The sequence below is a fragment of the Populus nigra genome, chromosome 1 (genome assembly GCF_951802175.1).
Source record: "Populus nigra chromosome 1, ddPopNigr1.1, whole genome shotgun sequence".
In the NCBI taxonomy this organism is placed as follows: domain Eukaryota; kingdom Viridiplantae; phylum Streptophyta; class Magnoliopsida; order Malpighiales; family Salicaceae; genus Populus; species Populus nigra.
In genome coordinates, this window is record NC_084852.1 from 17,496,365 (window position 1) to 17,515,827 (window position 19,463).

At 35.8% G+C, this 19,463-nt stretch overlaps 2 protein-coding genes across 2 annotated transcripts; one reads left to right on the forward strand and one right to left on the reverse strand.

Moving 5' to 3' along the window:
* The first annotated feature begins 1,086 nt into the window (after positions 1-1,086).
* Positions 1,087-4,122, forward strand: LOC133681063 (serine hydroxymethyltransferase 4). The gene is made up of 4 exons (XM_062104151.1): positions 1,087-1,943; positions 2,721-3,111; positions 3,208-3,309; positions 3,474-4,122. The coding sequence occupies exons 1-4, from the start codon at positions 1,266-1,268 to the stop codon at positions 3,716-3,718; spliced, it is 1,416 nt and encodes a 471-aa protein (XP_061960135.1). The 5' UTR covers positions 1,087-1,265; the 3' UTR covers positions 3,719-4,122.
* A 383-nt stretch (positions 4,123-4,505) lies between these two features.
* On the reverse strand, positions 4,506-17,947 carry LOC133681062 (DNA repair protein RAD50). Its single transcript, XM_062104150.1, has 27 exons — positions 17,659-17,947; positions 17,500-17,586; positions 17,251-17,418; positions 16,846-17,021; positions 15,957-16,071; positions 14,393-14,621; positions 14,022-14,200; positions 13,759-13,929; positions 13,454-13,558; positions 13,252-13,359; positions 12,954-13,165; positions 12,732-12,824; positions 12,197-12,324; positions 11,372-11,486; positions 11,123-11,252; positions 10,754-10,963; positions 9,396-9,604; positions 8,977-9,178; positions 8,432-8,601; positions 7,872-8,196; positions 6,754-6,879; positions 6,621-6,673; positions 5,655-5,805; positions 5,491-5,553; positions 5,283-5,416; positions 5,031-5,159; positions 4,506-4,897 (listed from the first exon to the last, which is right to left on the reverse strand). The coding sequence occupies exons 1-27, from the start codon at positions 17,779-17,781 to the stop codon at positions 4,858-4,860; spliced, it is 3,951 nt and encodes a 1,316-aa protein (XP_061960134.1). The 5' UTR covers positions 17,782-17,947; the 3' UTR covers positions 4,506-4,857.
* Between the last annotated feature and the right edge of the window lie 1,516 nt (positions 17,948-19,463).

Consider the following 19,463-nt stretch of genomic DNA (forward strand, 5'->3'; position numbering starts at 1 on the left):
ATCCCAATTTGTGATATATATATAATTTGATACTTGTTCTTTTGATTTCTAATTTCTTTTCTTAACCCTTTTGTACATTTTTTTATTTGTTTTTAATCTCATCTTTCAATCCAAAATTATGATATATTATTTTTTTTCAATTTGGTTCTTGTTCTTTTGATTTTTTTGTCCTTTTGTTTATAATTTCTAAGCTGATTTTTTCTTATTGTTTTATCTTTTTTTGGGTTTTGTTTACTTATTTTATTTTATTTTATTATATTGGGTTAGCCCTCTATAATTTTTTTTTCAATTTCACCCCCTACCTTTTTTAATCTATAAATAATCTATCAAATAACAAATGTTTTTCAATATCACCCCATATGATTTTTTAATCTTTTAAATTTGCTACTCATTCTTTTTTATTGCTATTATTTTATTTGGGATCGTTTTTAATTTGTTTTTAAAATTTCATCCTCCTTAGATTTTTTTCTTTATCAAATTTTATCCTCATTCTTTTTGTTATTGTTTTTTCTTTTGCCTTTGCAAGTTTTTTTATTAATATTTTTTCAACAATTTCATCATTCAAAATTAAATCGATGGAAAGTTAAGCTTCTTCATTGAACCCGAGTTCATGATTTAATGAGTTTCAAGTTTTATAAATTAAATTAGATTTAAGAGATTCACCTGAATTTGTTTGATTTTTTTTCGTTTTTAAGCTGATTTTTTTTATGGTTGATTTTCTATTAGATTAGTATTGTGTTGTTTGATAACATGTGTAAGCTCACGTCTGATTTCTTTTATTTCTTTTGTTAATTTATTTATTTTTACTAAATTTTTATTTTTATATTATTTAAATTATCAATGGATCAATAAATTGAAACTTTAAATTTTTTTACCCTAACTTTTTTTGTTATATATATTAAAAAAAATCGCTCAGCCCGCGGGCAATGCGCGGCCGACAAATCTAGTTATAGTCAAACCTCCAAAACTCATAAATCACTTGACCTTCGCAAAAGACATAAACAACACCACTCTTTGCTAAAAAAGCCTTCCTCTATGTGGCAGCATGAACACCAGTTACACCACCTCTCCTCTCTATCTACACACCTCACACCACCTAAATAAATCCATAACCCCAAAACTGTAATTTTCCATAACCTCAACCACTCCTCTTCCCTTTTTAAACCCAACAAGATCCTCCTCTCCCCTTGCCACTCCCCAGCCCACCTTCTTCTGCCCCCACGAACCCCAGCTCCTCTCTCTCTCTCTCTCTCTGTATCCCTCCAATGGATCCAGTCACTGCATGGGGAAACACCTCCCTGGAATCAGTGGACCCAGAAATCCACGACTTGATCGAGAAGGAAAAACGCCGGCAATGCAGAGGTATCGAGCTCATCGCTTCAGAAAATTTCACATCTTTCGCCGTTATAGAGGCCCTTGGCAGCGCTCTGACTAATAAGTACTCAGAGGGTATGCCAGGAAACCGCTACTACGGCGGGAATGAATATATTGATCAGATTGAAAATCTCTGCAGATCTCGGGCTCTTGAAGCTTTTCATTTAGACCCCACAAAATGGGGTGTAAATGTTCAGCCTTATTCAGGTTCTCCTGCAAATTTTGCTGCTTATACAGCAGTTCTTCAGCCCCATGACAGAATCATGGGGCTGGATTTGCCTTCTGGAGGGCATTTGACTCACGGGTATTACACATCTGGGGGCAAGAAGATTTCAGCCACCAGTATTTATTTTGAGAGTTTGCCTTACAAGGTGAATTCGCAAACTGGGTATATTGATTATGATAGATTGGAGGAGAAGGCTCTGGATTTTAGGCCTAAGCTTATTATTTGTGGTGGAAGTGCTTATCCGAGAGATTGGGATTATAAAAGGTTTAGATCTGTCGCTGATAAGTGTGGTGCTCTTTTGCTTTGTGATATGGCTCACATCAGTGGCCTTGTCGCTGCTCAGGTATATATGTATATTGCTTTTTCGCTCTTGGTTGTTGGGTCTCTGCTTCTTATTCAGTGATTTGTTAGTATTGGATTTGATGGTGTTTTGTTTTTTGGTTATTTAGAGGATGATAAGTTCTGAAATACTTGACCCGAGTCTGGTGTTTCTTAACTTCTGGATCTCGTTTGGTCACTGAATTAAGCTTGTGATTTGATATCTAGATCTGGGATTTGTGTAATGTGATGATGCATGTGTTTTATGAATTTGCCAGATTGGTCGGCATTTGGATTCCGAGTTTCTTGTTTTACTTGTCTGTCATTTCCTTTGCAGTTGTTTTTTTAAATGCAAATTGAAAGCTTTCAAAATATCAGAGTTTAAAATCTAGTTGATTTGCATGGCATTAATCCTGCATGCAGGAGATGCTAGAGTAAACATGTCCCTAATGGGATTATGTAGTCAATTTCTATCGAATTTAATGCTGCAAATTAGATCTGAGCATAGTGTTGAATTAGTGAACTTCTCTGATCTGGTGATGTGTATGCATGTATAAATGTTTAGTAGCTTATCATTAAATATCAAAGCTAACGGAACCTGATCTTTTTTTATTCAATTTGTTTTACGATAAAGGCACTCCATGTGATTATGGTTCGAGATTAAATTGAATTTCAGTTTCTACTATTATACCTAGCAATTCTGTTGCAGTTGAAAGAATGGCGTTGTTACATCTTTTCTTTTATCAAATTCCAATGTAAAACGTCTATATCTGGTCTAAATCTATACTGTTTTTGGTTGCAGGAAGCTGCCAACCCCTTTGAGTACTGTGACATAGTCACCACCACCACCCACAAAAGTTTGAGGGGTCCTAGGGCTGGCATGATCTTCTATCGTAAGGGACCTAAACCACCAAAGAAGGGCCAGCCAGAGAATGCGGTTTATGACTTCGAAGACAAGGTCAACTTTGCTGTTTTCCCATCTCTTCAGGGTGGTCCCCACAATCACCAGATCGGTGCTCTGGCTGTTGCCCTGAAACAGGTCCAAACCCCTGGGTTCAAGGCCTATGCCAAACAAGTCAAGGCAAATGCCGTTGCCCTTGGAAACTACTTGATGGGCCAGGGATACAAGCTTGTTACTGAAGGAACTGAGAACCACCTCGTCCTGTGGGATCTTAGACCCCTTGGATTGACAGGTAAAAGAATTGAACTGCTCGGTTTGAGGGCTTTGCTGGTCATGCATGTTGATTTCATCTGATGTGAAATCTGATATTTTAGTAATGTTCTTGCAGGCAACAAGGTCGAAAAGCTCTGTGACCTTGCAAACATCACCGTCAACAAAAATGCCGTGTTTGGTGACAGCAGTGCTTTGGCTCCGGGAGGAGTAAGAATTGGTAAGAACCACCCCCCTTAGAATGCGTTGTCTAGTGCTGATTGTTTCGGTAAAGTTATGAAGTCGTGCAACCGTTTCTCGGCAAATCAGAGGCTGCTCTCTCTGATTTTTTTAAAACACAGACGTCTTTCTTTTTCTTTGAACATGTGGGCGTTTTGTTGGCAGGTACCCCCGCCATGACTTCAAGAGGTTTGGTAGAGAAGGATTTCGAACAGATTGGAGAGTTCCTCCACCGTGCTGTGACCATCACGCTGAGCATCCAAAAGGAATATGGAAAGCTCTTGAAGGACTTCAACAAGGGTCTGGTGAACAACAAGGACATTGAGGCACTCAAGGCTGATGTTGAAAAGTTTTCTGGCTCCTTCGACATGCCTGGGTTTCTGATGTCTGAGATGAAGTACAAGGATTAGGCTCCTTCGACAGTCATGCTTGGGTGGGTTTCTGATGTCTGAGATGAAGTACACAAGGATTTAAGTCTTGCTTCTATGCAATTATCATTAGCTTCCGGTCTTCGAAAACTTCAAACCCCCCCTCCTCCCCGGAAAAGAGAAGCTTCTTCATCGTCCGTTCTTGGTCTTGTAGTTAGCTTTCAATTTTTCTTTTGATTTTAATTTCACTGTTATGCTGGTTCTCTCTCTCTCTCTCTCTCTCTTTTCTTTTTGGTCAAGGTGGGATGAGTTCTTTTTGTCATGCTGGGATGGATGTCATGTCATTTGGGTTCTGATAATGTTCCATCCTCTCAATGGCCTGTTCTACTATTATCATGTATTTGATTGTCAAACCAATAAAGTAATGAGTTATAGCTTTTAATAAAGCTTTCATGCTAGCAACAAATGGAAATGGCTTCTTGTGTCTTTGAATCAACAACCATGACTACTCCCAATTATATTTGGAAGATGTGCTCCTATGGGAAATCAAAGGGCCATGTTTCTGTGCAGGGATCCAACAACGAGAGCATTCCTTTTGTAGAGACGGAGTCGGAGACGAGTTCATCGCTTTCTGTCATCGTTTCTAGCTGCATTTTGATTCTGATTACAAAGCAATTGTGCAAAATACGGTCCTTTCACCTACTTTTCCTTCATGCTTCCATTGCTTGTTCATGCAGGGATCCGTAGGGACTGCTAGTTTCATCAGAAGGTTTTTTTTTTTGGGGGGGATGACGTTATAAAACAGCATTATAAGAGAAGATGGTGCAGATGACTTTATAAAACAGCATTATAAGAGAAGATGGTATCAAAATCCACTACATCACTGGATAAGGTGAGTAAGGATCACGCATTCAGCTCAAGTCTTACGTCGTCTTGGATATCAGAGAAGCCGCAGCCCAGCCATTGATTGGACAAATGCAGGAGGATAAACACGGATTGCTGTTGTAGCTTTCAGTAACAGGAGGAAAAAAGAAAAAAGAAAAACGTATTTGTGAGGAAGATCAATGGTATTTAAATTAAAAATTACAATAGTTTTACATTCAACTGGTTTCTGGGTTTTGCTTCCGTTTCAAACAGAACACTCAATGGGATGAAGGGAGTTTCTGCCTCATTTTGAAATGTCAGTCGAAAATCTCTTGGGCTTCAATTATGCTATGCTGACTGAAAAGAGAGCAAGAGAAGTTAAGTCTCAATCATAGAAATTACTAAGAGATAAAATCTAATAACAAATGGCAAGCTAAAACAGGTCAGACCCAGTAACATAAGATAGCAGAGTAAAATTGAAAAGCCATACTGATCATCTTTTGCAACTCGATAGTATCTTTCTGCATGCTGTCGTTGACCGATAAGTTGAGCAAATCGCTCATCATGAGTAATTACAATCAGTTGAAAATTCTCCTGGCCTTTTCTATCCTCCATGATTCTGGAGAAAATGAAAAACAGGAAGACGAGTTAATACAATATTATAATTCTATATAGCTCCACCCCAGTTTGATGGGAAAATGTGATTAGTTATCCTATGATGGACTTCATATTCTGATCTTACCTAAGGAGAGCCGCAGCAAGACTCTCAGCATTTGGGCCATCCAAGTTTGTTGTAGGTTCATCTAGAGCTAGTATTCCACAGTGGAGGCAAAATGTCTCGGCTAAAGCCAACCGAATAATAAGTGAAGCAAGGACCTATGAATGAACCATAAGTTCTCAATTCCCTCGTTGTAAAAACTGAAGGGAAATAGCAGTCAAATATTACTCACCTTCTGACCAGCACTACACCTTCCTCTCATTTCAAGCTCAGCGTCACCTGTCTGCATGACAACCTGCATTGAATGCAATGGAAGAATGATATGCAGTCATAGGGCAGAAAAAAATGAACTGTGAGAAGCAAGCACAGTTTTTAGAGTTGTTTTTACATTTTTACCTTGTAGCTGTAAGAACGAGTCCCAGCACCTTCAGAATCTGAATGTATGCTAATATAATCTATATCCTGTCCTCTGTATGTTTGTTGCCACAATTCCCGAATGATTTTATTAATTTCCTCCATTTTCATTGTGTGGAAGCGCATGAGTGCCCTAACAACACAGTGACAGTTAATTCTAGTTGGTAGAATGAGGAAGACACTAGCTGAAAAAAGTCCCTTTCCCATGTAGAATGCATTCTTCTATTCAACGTAAACAGGATTTAACATCAGAAAAGAGTGAGCAATGTTCCGAAGCATGCCTCTCACTCACATACCAGATGAGTTTTTTTTTTAACAAACATACCAGTTGAGTTGAGTCCGGGAGTTAAGGGGTAACAGGCATTCCCATGTTCAATTGCCATCCAGTTCCAAGTATAATAAAACAGACAAGAGAGAGACCATGTCCAATAAAGAACCAATGCACAATTTTATGAGCCACAGATCAAGGAGGAACAATAAAATAAAGCACTAGCCTAGAAGCCCCAATTTTTTTGGCCATCTGCTACTTTTTTTTTGTTCCCTTGGTAAGTAAAATATGCATTTGCAAGCTATTGTGGTGCTGCAAAATTCTCGGTGAGAGTTAATAAACCATTAAGTAGTGATTGTTATAAACACAAGACATAGCCATACAAGAATGAACCAAGGCACTGAGAAAAGTCATGATGACATACGATCAAAGCTGCTGTATGAATTTGCGAGGTGCAGCCAACAGCCCAACATGAAACGCAGATATCTTATATAATATCAAATTGAAGAGTTTTGAATGCAGTACACAGATATCTTATATAATATCCAGCAAACGACACAAGTGACTTTCAGATGCATTGTATTATATAGCTTTTATTTTAGTATGTACTCATCCCTGATATAAAAACAGGAGTCAAAATGAACCAAAAAGCAATATAAAACTTAGTTGGAAAAGCTCACTTGTCAAGTGCATTATAATATCTGTCCAGGTCCTTGTTTGCCATTTCAGTAGTCTGTAACAAGATGTCCAAGTTAACAACAGATTGGGATCAGTAACAAAAAACACATCCAAGCAGTCAGCAAAATGTCCCACCTTTAGCTGGATTAACTGATCAAAGTATCGCTTATCAATATCTTTGTATTGCACCTGTTTAAGATCAATTTTATTCTTCGAAATATTGTTCTGGTAAACAGACATTGTTCCACGGAACCTGTTCAACTGTTTAGACAAAAAAGAACAAAAATATCCTTGGCACATTAATCAACTAAACAAACACCATTACTCTTTCTCAAAGAATATCGGTTTCCATAACTCCCTAATTCATTCAATTGCAATAAAATACAAAAAAATAGGAGCCCATTTTCCTACAAGATACAATCATACATGGAACACTTTAGAGTTAAAAGATAGAGATATCATTGCACATTTTCACTATCAGGGAGGGCAGCGTCCATGGTACCAGTGGGTGTCCCAGGTTCAAACCCAGCAACACCTCCTCTAATAAAACACTTCAAGACATTATTTCCTAATTCTCTAGTAGCCAAGACTCGAGTATGCAATACCAGTGTTTAAGCCACCAAGGTTTGGACTGCATCAAAAGAGAATCTACTTTTCCTTGAAGTTCCTCATACGTGTAAGGCAAAGTTTGGACTGCATCAAAAGAGAATCTACTTTTCCTTGAAGTTCCTCATACGTGCAAGGCAAATTCAGTCTCAAGAACATAGAGAGGCAGATGAAGTAACAAACAAACCAAATGATTAATCCATGGAACAAAGCAGCAGGTTCTGACACAACCCTAAACATATGACCAGAATAATTAAGTTATCGAATGTAAAGGTCCATAGCCACCATACACTAAACCCAAAGGGTAACCACTGTGTTATTCCTTAACAGACGTCAATAAGATCAAATTGTGTATCCTAACAATTAATCCAGTGTATTAAGATAAAGTTACAACATGAAAAGGCCCGGTCACCATACATTAAACAAATCAAACCCGAAACACCAAAATTGCATTATTCAATAATAGTCTCAATTAGATCTACTCTATAACCTATCACTTATTTAAATCAACAGTATAAAGTTTTGTTATGACAGATTTGTGGGTTAACCAAGCTTAAAAAAAAAATGGCAAATAAGAAAAGGAAGGTACATCAGCAGGGACATAAAATATCAGTCTCAAAGAAAGATGTATTATTTTTCATACATACCTCTGAAAGAAGTCTCTCTCTTTCTTGTAATAGCTTTGCAAGTTCAGCTTCAAATGAGGAAAACCCACCAATCTTCAGTATTCTCTCTTCCAATGATTCAATCTCCCTGGTAAGCTCTTCCACTTCAGCCTTTATTTTCCTGTAATTTAAGTTGTCCTCGATACTTCTTCTAAGGTTATCTTGACTTCGCACTGCATTTTTACTGTCATTGAGTTCTGCTAAAATTTCCTGCTTCCTAGCATCACAACCTTGAAGTTGGGACTCGGATAAAGATAGTTTTTCTTGCATTTCTTTCAATCTTTCACCTTTCTTTAAATTATAATACCTGGCAAACAGAATTGATGATCAATGCAAATGAGGAAAATCATCCCCCTCAATTTCATTGGAAATAGGAAATGCTTGTACAAACAAGAATGGGGAAGAGAGAAAAATTATACAGGGTCCTCTGTCTGCTTGGCTGGTCAAACATGGGATAGTTCATAGATCTTTGGGCTTTGATTACCAAGAAATAGAGACTTTACATACAACACCCGAGAAAAGCTCGGTTTCATAGAACTTACTCTCTAATCTTTGATGCAATTCTAACAAGTGTGTCAACCTCCTGTTTAAAGTCGTCTAACTGTTTTTTTTGTTCCTCGTATTCCCGCTCAAGTTGGACTTTCAACTCATTGTGTTCGCCCTGTAATTTTTCTTTCTCCCTAGATAAAGGACCAACAGCCTCTGCCAAATGCTGGAAAGGGACCACAGAAAATCAATTATATTACAGCAAAAGGAATTGTTTTTTATTAAGACTGCATTTAGTAAACTAATTATCAGAGCAAGATATAGCCATGGACTCCAGGTTACTGCACTACACCAAGAAAGTCACAACTCGCAGCATCAAGCATTCAGTCAAATTCGGAAAAACTTAATCGAAATGGAAAGTTAATACATAAAACCAATCATGAAAATTTTGAAATCCACATTTTGTCATTTCAGAAGTTATAAAATCTTTAGAAACAGACAAAAACAGATGCTCAACAAAACGGTCACAAGATTTTAAAATTAAATGAAAATAGAAAATATACAGTCATGGACTATAAACAATTAAGAAAATAAAGACAACCTTCTCTTCCAGCTCAACTTGATGTTTTTCCTCCACCAAACGTTCTAACTCTTCTTCTGACTTTTTAACATCACGCAACATATTAGCTGCCGTAACTTTTTCCTCTCGCAGAGCATGCCACCGAATTTGAATATGTGATAAATCATTTTCCATGTACCTTTGCTCATCCCTTAACTTCTCCACTTCATTATGCAAATTATCCCTGTCAAGAGAGAGATAAAGCTCAAGGAAAAAGAGGAAGATAAAAAATACTGATATATCCTGAAATGATAAGGCAACTTCAGAACTGAAAATCAAAATAAAATAAAATGATAAAAAAACATGTATTTTGAGAATGTGGGCGGTCACTAACTGGAAAACGCTTGATAATTATACTGGAAAAAAAATCAAATACATAATTAAGGGATAAGCTGCTATACTTTGTGCCTTGCAAACTACTTAGCTCTGACTGCACTTCTTCCATGGTTCTGACACCCTGCCCTCTAAAATCAAGCTTGTATTCTAAATCATCGACTTGCTTTTGCCAAGTCTGAATTTCTTGGAAAAGCCTATCAGCTGTTTCAACAGGTTGCACCAAGGCCTCAACTGAGTCTTTTTCGGCCTTTGTTTGAGCTAAAACACCCAACACCTATGAGCAAAACCATTCTGCACTGTCATACTCATAACTAAACAATCATCAAGCAAAATCAATGATTAGCCACCAATTATCACATTAAAGAATAATAAATCCACGATAACAGAGCACGTCTGAGTTCTGAGGCCCTCCTTATCCAGTAGCTGCCATGATACCATATGCAATTGGAAATGATACAAGAATTATATTAAAAGGATCATGAAAAATTGCAAAAAAGAAAAAAAACTTTTGACTTTTATGGAAGGGCTATTTCATAATAAAGTTCAACCCACTATATAGAGCATAACCCTATCAACCCAACTACAATAAAGTCAACCGCATGGGGCTGCACTCCCTATTTTGGGTCAGCTGCATGGTTACTTACTTAATTTCGCTATTTTTCTCTGCAAGGTGCAACTTTTGTGTGATAGTAGGCAGCTGCATTTCTACAGTCTTGAACTATGTCTATTCGGCTCTTCCATATGATGCAGTCCAGGCATACTGACGCCTGTGTCTTTGCTAAAAATTCAAAATCCAATTGTTGATTTCCATCCAATTAGGTTCAATCCAGGGAGACATCTATTGCTTCTTCAACAAAAGATATATAAGACAGTCCTCATCTTCCAAGAAACTGTTCTCCAATAATTTCTGCAATGTCAGCCCTGGATTTTGTTGAGCTTATATTTGTGTCATGCCCTTTCAACAAATGTCCTCTAGGGAAATTATGAAAGTTGTGACATGGGGACTTTCTCTTGTTCTTGAAATGCTCCCACTTTAAAAAAATCAATCCCTCATGTTATAACCACTGATCTCCAGTGTCATGACTACATTATCCTTATCATCGCTAAAAATTCTTGACAACATAATAAAGTCCAACATCTAAAAGCTAAATATTAGATAACAAATAGAGAGGTAGGAAAAAAGAGTTATGAACAGAACATTTTTTTACCACTTAAGGATTAATTAATTAATTGAGACTATGGTTCACATGTTTTCCCAGGAGCAGACAGTATATCATTGATGCCCGTGGGTGACGTGTAAACTTGTTCTGAGCTATAGCATATAAAAACCAAAGACAGCTCCATTATAACAAGTCCAGCATTCCAGTTCAGCAGACAAAAGTTATTTGAAAGTTAAAAGTGCCAGAAGCAATACAGTACTTACATCATCAAGGGCTTGAGACTTCTGCTCCAGCTCTTCAGTTAGCTCACTCAAGTTTTTCTCAGCAAGAGGAATTGTTTCCTTGCCAATTTTGGTATATTCTTCATAAACCATACGAAGCTTGTCCAACTGCTGAAAAAGAGTGTCTGCATTTGAAGATTCCATAGACAACACTTTCATATGCTCTGCAGAACTTGCAGCCTTCACTCTTTGCTGCATGCCACAGAAGATATCAGCATATTCAGAAAGTAATACATGAAGCTTAAACAGCATTCCCTCTGAAGTTTCAGGCTATCTGAGTATCGCTATAGGATAATACTCTTAGATATGCATACCACAGCACAATGCGTGATTGGATTACATATAACAAACCTTTTTAACAAATTCATCTTCCTCTTCAGCAGAGAAAGGGCGTTCACAGCAAGGGCACACATGATGAGCACGGGCAACTCGTTCAAAAGGATCAAACATCTGCCGCATACCATCTGCAATATTGTACTTGCTGCAGGTGATACACCATACCCTATATTAGAATCTTCATAGCCACAGAAATTATATGTCAACATGCCCAATAGCCCATACACATAATGTTTATATCATGTAGGAAGCAAAAAGAGGAACCTTTTCTGAACATCTCTTTTCTCCTTGGACGACTCCAATGCTTTGAGATATAAATCAACACTAAATGACAGTTGATCCAAGGACTGGAGTTTGGATTCAATAAATCTCTTCCTAGCTACATTATATCCAGTCCATGTGTCAATAAATAGGTCAGAAAACAATTTTTAAGCACTATGAGCAAAGAGATTATAAGAAAGAAAAAGCAAAATGGAAATGCCAAGTTCTGGGATTCTTAAATCACAGTCATGAGCACAATTCAGTGGAGGCACACTTCACTGAAACCTATGCTTTACGAAAGAAAATGTTCTGAACTATCCAAACCCTAAAGTTCTCAAAAGAACGGCCAAAAATTTGTTATTAAAACAAAGATTAGAATACCAGCCATAAAATCCTAGCCCCAAAAGTATTCATAAATAAAACAAAGGGAACTGAGGTAGCAATATGTACTGGGACTGAACAGGATGACTCCACTAGTAATGTTGTTTGGAGCACACAAGGCAATTTGTTTTTGTCTTGTCTGGCACCCAATTTTGGTCAACCTACCCTCGTGTGAAAGCCCGGTCATTTCTCATACAGTACAGTCCAGTCCCATTTGCTCACCAAACACACATACCCTTCGACCCCCTTAAAAAACTAAAGTAGCCTACGGAGTCCTGCAAAAAGCTATTGCCACTACAGTGAGGATAAATTCTCATTAACAATTTCAGATCAGACTCTTTAACAGAGCAAGGAAATGCATGACCAACAACTAGTAACAATATTTCTCACTGATCCACGGGATAAACATAAGCAGTACTTCATTTTTAGATGTGAAGCAATACTCACAGTCCATGTCCTTGCGTTGTTTGGAAAGGTTATTATTAACTTCTTGTATTTTCATCTGCAACACATTTACCTCCTTCTCAGCTTCACGGGATTTCATATTCAAGTCATCAAACTCCAACCCAAGAGCCCTGCAGCAGGAGCACTATCAACTTGTCAATATCTCATTGAAGAAGGTGTTGACAAAAGTTAAAACATCCAGAAAGCTTGCCAGGCAACTCTCACATACTACCATCTTATGAGGAGAGATCTGAAATCTCAAAATTTATATAATTCACTAGGGTTCAATACAAAGCCACAACTTGAAGGAGGTCGTAAAAGCACCATCAATAATAATGAATAAGGGAAAGATTATGCTACAGTATGGCAAATGACAAGAATTGAAAGAAAAAAAAAGAGTTATAGAAAATCAAGCAATCACCTGTTTAATTTTCTGCTAACCAAAAATGAATCCAAAAAGCATCAATAAAATCCACAAATGGATTCTTGTACAGATGTTATCTGTGAGCACAGAACAAATTAAAGAGAATAGAATAACCTTAGGGTCTGAGTAATTTCCTTCTTCAAATCCTTATCTGGAGGAAGCCTCCCTTTTAGCACTCCTCTGATTTTATCCTTGCATTCATCAATTCTGGAAAAAAAAAAAGAAAAAAAAATAGCTATGAGGAATAAGAGAGAGAGAGGGATGGAGACAACATGAAGAAACAGATGAGTATGGATTGCCCGGTCCTATAAGCAAGGCAAGAAAGATCTAACTAACATTTTTCGATGTTTCTTTTTATGGTTTTCCAGCTCTACTTTCTTTAGAGACAGTTTCACTCTGTCCTCAGAATCTCCAGCCAAAATGTCTTTCTCTCGATTAAGAACCTTAATCTGTTGCTCTATGCCATACAGCTCACTCTGCTTTTGTCGAATGTGTGATTCAAATTCTCTTTCAGCTAGCTGATTTGTCTTTCTCTCAACCTCAATTCGCTGAAAAAATCACAAGGAGCTTCTCTTTCAATTGTTTTCAGTTAAAATAAGCAACTTGGGTGCATCTTATGCAAAGACATCCTCACCATGTTCTTTTCTTTTTCATCAATGTGAGAAAGATTAACATGTGAAATTTGTTCTTCAAAGGAAGAGTGCTCCCTTTCCTTTTCTGTAATGCGATTTAAAATGCTATTCTGCATAAAGTTACAATATCAAGAGTCACACATAAAACTTACAACTCTAGGAAAGAAAACATGTACCCTTCCAGAAACCCCCAATAGTGCGCACCTTTATCTCTACTTTAGCCTGTTTTTGAGCCTCCGTATTTTTCCAGCGTTCATTGGCATCCCAGTAGAAATTCTCTGCTCTCTTAACTTCAGTATCATTTGATGTCTGAAATAACAGACAAATCAAGCTCATGTCTTAAAGCTTCAAAGATTTCATGGAGCGTAATTTCAGTCTTCAAGTGAACAAGAAACGCTTTGAAATCTTTAACTTGCCAATTGAAGAACAGAAATTGAGCATATACAATTTGTGTTTTACATAGGCACACAGGTAAAGGAATGGTATATGGAGAGGGGGGGGGGGTTTACCTTTTTATCTTGTAGATCCTTATCAAGATCCACCAACCTTGACTTTAATCTATTTGTGAGGTTCAAAGCAACATCATCACTGAATGGGGCATTAGGAAGAGGACCTAGATTATGTCTTGAATACATTTTTTGGATATTAGAATCTCTTTCATTCTTCAAGGATGCATGAGCCTAATTTTCAAAAGAAAGGGAGTCATTTGCAAGCTCTGCCATAAATTAAACAGTTTTTAAATATCAAATGTGAATAGTTTCATTAGCATTACCTCAGCTTCAGTCTGAAGCCTGCTGATCTCTCGGATATACTCATTAATGTTTTGCTTAAGAAAAGAACCCTTTGTCTCCATGTCATTCATTTCCCTCTCCAATTTGCTAATATTCGATTCCAAACTTGCAATCTTTTCGTCAAACTTGGTTTTCCACTCCTGTAGTTCTTCATCAGTGTCTGAAACAGAGAGGATTGTACATGAAAAATAAGCATAGAATGATTTCAGAAAATCAGCATCTTCCTTTACTGCTCAAGGAATCGGTTCTAAAGACATGGTAATAAGCACACACATCTAAGACTTGACATATATGTGTATATGAATATGAGATATGCAGAAAAACTATATTGCTGTTCCCATGCATGGCAAACCTTCATTTTCTTCAGCAAGAGCTGCATACTGCCTCTGCTGCTCCCTGAACAAAGTGCTTCTTTCAGCAGTCTTGATTGTTATTTGGTCCTGTAATTTTCTCATATCTTTCAGAGTTACTTCAGTATGATGAATTTTTGCATCCAAATTCTGAAGGTTACTTTCTAACTCCTGACTTTGGACTTTTAAAATTTCTGTTTTCTCTTGATCTTGACCAATGCTTTCCCGAAGCTGTACAAACAAAACTTGACATCAATAAGTGCTACATAGAAGCAGCTTCATTCCAACTTTATGCTTATTAAGTGTTACACTATCACTTGGCCCAATCTAGCAAAATGAAAAGGAAACATGCACTAAGTCAATGTTTAAATAGACAGCTCAATCAAAATAATGAGTTAAGAGCTTGCATCCAATACTTTTGCCTTTTCTTTATAAAAGAAGAATGCTTGATTAAAGAAAAGAACGTACAAAAACTTATTGGAGAATAAATCATCCTCCAAACAAAGGGAAAAGGAAAGTCCTTAAGAAAAAAATGAAGCATGGTCCAATCCTCCTGAAAGTCAGCTAGGGAAACTCCCTAAAAGCTCCTGAGCCACGAGACCACAAGGATGCAAGAAATATTGTCCTAACCCTCACCACTTGTCTGGAGAAGAAAAGATTACTAAAAACCTACGACTCCTAGTTATCCAAATATACCTAAATGACAGCAAAACCAACACAAAGGCACAGAATCCTACATTTCCTCCAATCTGAAAATCTTACTACAAGCCATGCTTCATCTCTGAAAGTAAGACAATCCAAGCCACAGGATCCACACTTCAGGGCAACGTTACTTTTAAGATATACTTATCACAACAGGCTGTGATTCTACAGGTGAAGCCTGATCAAAATTAAGCGCTTGAATGGCATGAAGCCTAAAATAGAGTGAAAACCCTGACAGCTTCAAATTTAACAAACTATTGAGTGATATCCACAGCCCATGATATTTAATTCACTGGAACAGCAAATGAAGTTCTGAGTTTTGGATCCTACATAGTTATTGATAATAAGAAAAACAAGTGCTGAAAGCACACTACAAAGCAAAAGAAAATCACTGCCCATGTCAGTTATTCGGACCAAGTAAATGAATTTTCCATAGGCATTTCAAAAGGAAACATTATAGGTCATATTCCTAATAGTTTAATGTCAACAGTGATGTCATGTTCTAATGCAGAAGAGAAATTATAATCCGCCCATAGTCTCGTTCATTGATGTAAGGACGAGATCACACTCCGGTTCTTCACTACTAGTTTGACAGAGAATGCAAGCATACACTGTTGCCACTGCCTTTCATGAGAACGAGAGAGATTGAAGTATTGAAATAGAGATTCTATATATTCCAAATAAACAATGATATTACGAATTTCTTAGCAGTCAGGAGATCATTTGCAAGACAGAGTATCAATTCGTCATGAAATAACAAAAAGAATTGCCATAGTAAATAAAAAAGTAGAAAAAATAAGACCTGAAAAACTAATAAATATGACCAGCTTGCTATAAGAAAAGGATGGAAAAAAGAAATACAACCTTATATGCAGCATCCTTCAAGGTTTGAAGATTCTCTAATTTTAGTTTGTATGTCTTTATCTCTTGAGCTTGATCCTTGTGAAGCTTTTTGATGACCTCCAAGGCTTTTGTATATCTGTTTAATTGAGCATGGCAAAAGTATTATTAGCTTCTTGCTAAGGATCAACAAAATGTTTACCAAAATGAAATGAAGTGGGCACCAAGTGATAAAATATCTGTTTAATTGAGCATGGCTTCAATGTTGTATTGCATAAACTTTTTTGCATTCTTTTATATACAATCCATGTCATGAACACATTCAATCTTAAAACATCAACAAATAGCAGGAAACAATTTCCCTAACTGTTATTATTTTGCAAAGATTAGCATTTTGAATCTGCTTTGTTTTGATAAGTGGTATTTAAAATATAGATAGGATGCTTTTCATGATCTTGATCACCAAGAAAGACATCACTTGAATACCTGAGCTCTATATCAATCTTTGATCTTTAAACTTCATTTCTTACAAGCATTTATTTAATAATGCGTGTTTCAACTGTAGCTTTCACTCTTCCAATTTACTGCAGAGTGAAACTTTAAAACAATATCAAGTTCATTCTCTGTTCCAAGAAAAAAATGAGTAAACTTGCAACGTCAGAGATAAAATTACATAAGGTACTAAGAGACTTCTTGTTTACGTGGTTCTAGAATGCATATTTCACATACTGGAGACCATCATACAGTGTAGTAAAGAAAGCAAGTTAAAGCAAGAGAATACAAGTGAAGCAATTAAACACAATTAACCACAACGAAAAAAGCAAGTGGCTGTAGCAACTAACGGCACACTCAGTGACAGATGATAACTATAAAATCTTTTCTCAATATTTCAGGGGAAAAGCTCAAAGAATACCGAGTAGCAGAGAAGATATCATCGAATTTCTTCTTTAACGTAGAAGGATCTTGTAGAGGCCAATTAGCTTCATCCTGGTGCACGAATATAACATTTTCTAGAATGGCCTTCGAGACACCCATCAAAGCAGGAATTTCTCGATCCATATCAGCACATCTATAGCTAAGGCAGACTTTCTGCATTCCAACAACAACCAAGAAAAAAAAGTGACGACCGTATCAAGATTCACACAAGATAGTGTTAAAAAACCACGCATACATTTGCATCACAACTACCCTAATTTTGCCACGAAAGAATATCCATTAGCCTTACACTAATAATCTGAACCCTAACAGGCTGCTATCAATTTTTTCTCTGTGAAACCTTCAATTCTAACAAAACAACAAGAATTCATAGAAATGTTACCTCTCCAGTATGTGGATTGATCGTTTGAAGCACACTCTCGATGGCTTTATACTCCATTTTTGACGCCTTTTGTGTTAACTGAAATGACCTTATACACACCACATCCTTCGCGGCCGCGGTCTTAAACCGCAGCTTAATTTGCCCCTTCGTCTCCGTTTCACCGGCAACCTAACAACAACAGATAATCAACTAATTAACCAACCGGTCCTCTCAAAATCAAAAAAACAGAGAGAGAAAAGTTAGAGTTACCTTAGGGTCATGGATGAAACTGTGACCAGACCTAGCATTCGGAGGCAACTCTCCGGTGCATGCAACTTTCAAGCACTCTATTATCGTCTGTAAAAATAAATAATATTTGTAAAAAAAAGGAAATTAATAAGGAAAGGAAATGATAGTGATGATTATTACGGTTTTTCCAGCGCCGTTGGGGCCGACGATGAGAGTAAGAGGCCTTAAGAAGGTGATGACGTGTTTGTTTTCCGGGTCGAAGCTCCGGATTCCTTTTATCAGCATCTTGTCTACTGTACTCATCTTTGATTGATTGATTGAAGAAGAGGAACGGTTTCAGTTTTAGCGAGAGATGGAAGATGGAAGAGAGAAATGCATCGTCGTTTCTTAAGGAGTGTTTCAGTGTTAGTGTTTGTGTTTGTGTTGGTGGTGCGTGTTGAAATTTGGAAAGGAGGGAGGGGGAGGGAGGTTTTGGCACTTTTGAGACTTGTGATGTTCATGTTTCCTGTCATGAATTATATATTTTATAGTGTACCTATTTATTATATTATATGTTAAGAATTGTGATGAGAATTGTTTTTAGCTTAAAAATATATAAAATAAAAATTTTATTTTTGATATAATATATTAAAATTATAAAAAATATTAATTTGATTTTTTTTAAATAAAATTTATTTTTAAAATATATAAAAAACAAGTCACTCCACGTGCAAAAACCGGTAATAAAATTTAATTTAGGTTGGGTTATAAAAAAATAAAAGAATTATATCAAAATAATTTTTTTAAATGTTTTTATATTATTATATTAAAATTATCAAAAACACTAAAATATAATATTTTTTTAAATAAAATGTATTTTGAATTATATCTAAAAATAAAAGTTATCTTTCTTGCGGCACTTATAAAAAAATAAAAAATTTGACATTAAAAATATTACCAATCTAAACTTATTAATATTTTAAAATTAAAATAATATTTTTTTCGCCTTAAAAAATTTAGATTAACCCATTAATAATCTACTATCCGGCCGGTCTTATATTAATAAACCAATCATTTGATTGGATTTGATAACTTTACTTTAACTCCTGCATAAAATATAATAAACTTCCAAGAGTGTAAAATGTTAAAGGATTCATCCGCTTTTCATGGAAGACTATACATATGTGTATAATAAACTGCAATTTATTTTATTAGTGTTTTATTTTTATTATCATCAAAACTTTAAATATGTTTTAAAAAACATAATAATACAATATCTTAATATTATTTTAAATTAACATTACAATTACAAATTATTACAATATTACAAAAAAAAGTGAAAGGTCGGACTAAATTTAGGTTAACTCACTCTATTTATAATTGAGATTTTACACCAAGTCAACTATAGGTTTAATGACTTTATTTAAAATCTTAAATAAAATATAATAAACTTCTTAAATCATAAAGGGTAGAAGGATTCATAAAATTCTCGTGCATGACAACTGTAAGTGAGTGTGTGTATAATAATAATAAATTACAATTTATTTTATCAGTATTTTATTTTGATCATCATAAAAATTTTAAATATGTTTAAAAACCTTAATAATAATACCTTAAGATTATTTTAGATTACCATTATAATTACAAATTATTACATTACAAAATAAAAAATTAAAGCCAGACTAAATCATTGTTTTTCGGTTAATATTTTATTAAAGAAAAGATATAGATAAAGTTAATATAAATATATTTAATTAAAAAAATAAAAATTAATTTTAAAGTAAATTTTTATTTTTATATATATCCCATCAATCTTCCCAATCAATGATCATTGCTTCTCAGTTAAGGGAGAAAAAGCTTTTCTTGAAACACATAACTCCATCGTTCCTTAACTTATCTCCTCTCTTCCTTTCCCGTCCTCTCTCCATGCGCTGGGAAAAGAAGGAGCATAAGCAAATGGAGGAGCCTGAAAAAGCAAGGGTTTTTTTATATATATAAAGGAGAGA

Excerpts from the sequence above, each read along its gene's own strand:
- LOC133681063 (XM_062104151.1), top strand. The coding sequence starts at position 1,266 with ATGGATCCAGTCACTGCATGGGGAAACACCTCCCTGGAATCAGTGGAC. Across the intron at positions 1,944-2,720 it reads GTGGCCTTGTCGCTGCTCAG|GAAGCTGCCAACCCCTTTGA; the intron begins GTATATATGTAT and ends TTTTGGTTGCAG. Across the intron at positions 3,310-3,473 it reads TCCGGGAGGAGTAAGAATTG|GTACCCCCGCCATGACTTCA; the intron begins GTAAGAACCACC and ends TTTTGTTGGCAG.
- LOC133681062 (XM_062104150.1), bottom strand. The coding sequence starts at position 17,781 with ATGAGTACAGTAGACAAGATGCTGATAAAAGGAATCCGGAGCTTCGAC. Across the intron at positions 5,554-5,654 it reads CTCGTTCTTACAGCTACAAG|GTTGTCATGCAGACAGGTGA; the intron begins GTAAAAATGTAA and ends CATTCAATGCAG. Across the intron at positions 5,160-5,282 it reads CTTGCTGCGGCTCTCCTTAG|AATCATGGAGGATAGAAAAG; the intron begins GTAAGATCAGAA and ends CATTTTCTCCAG.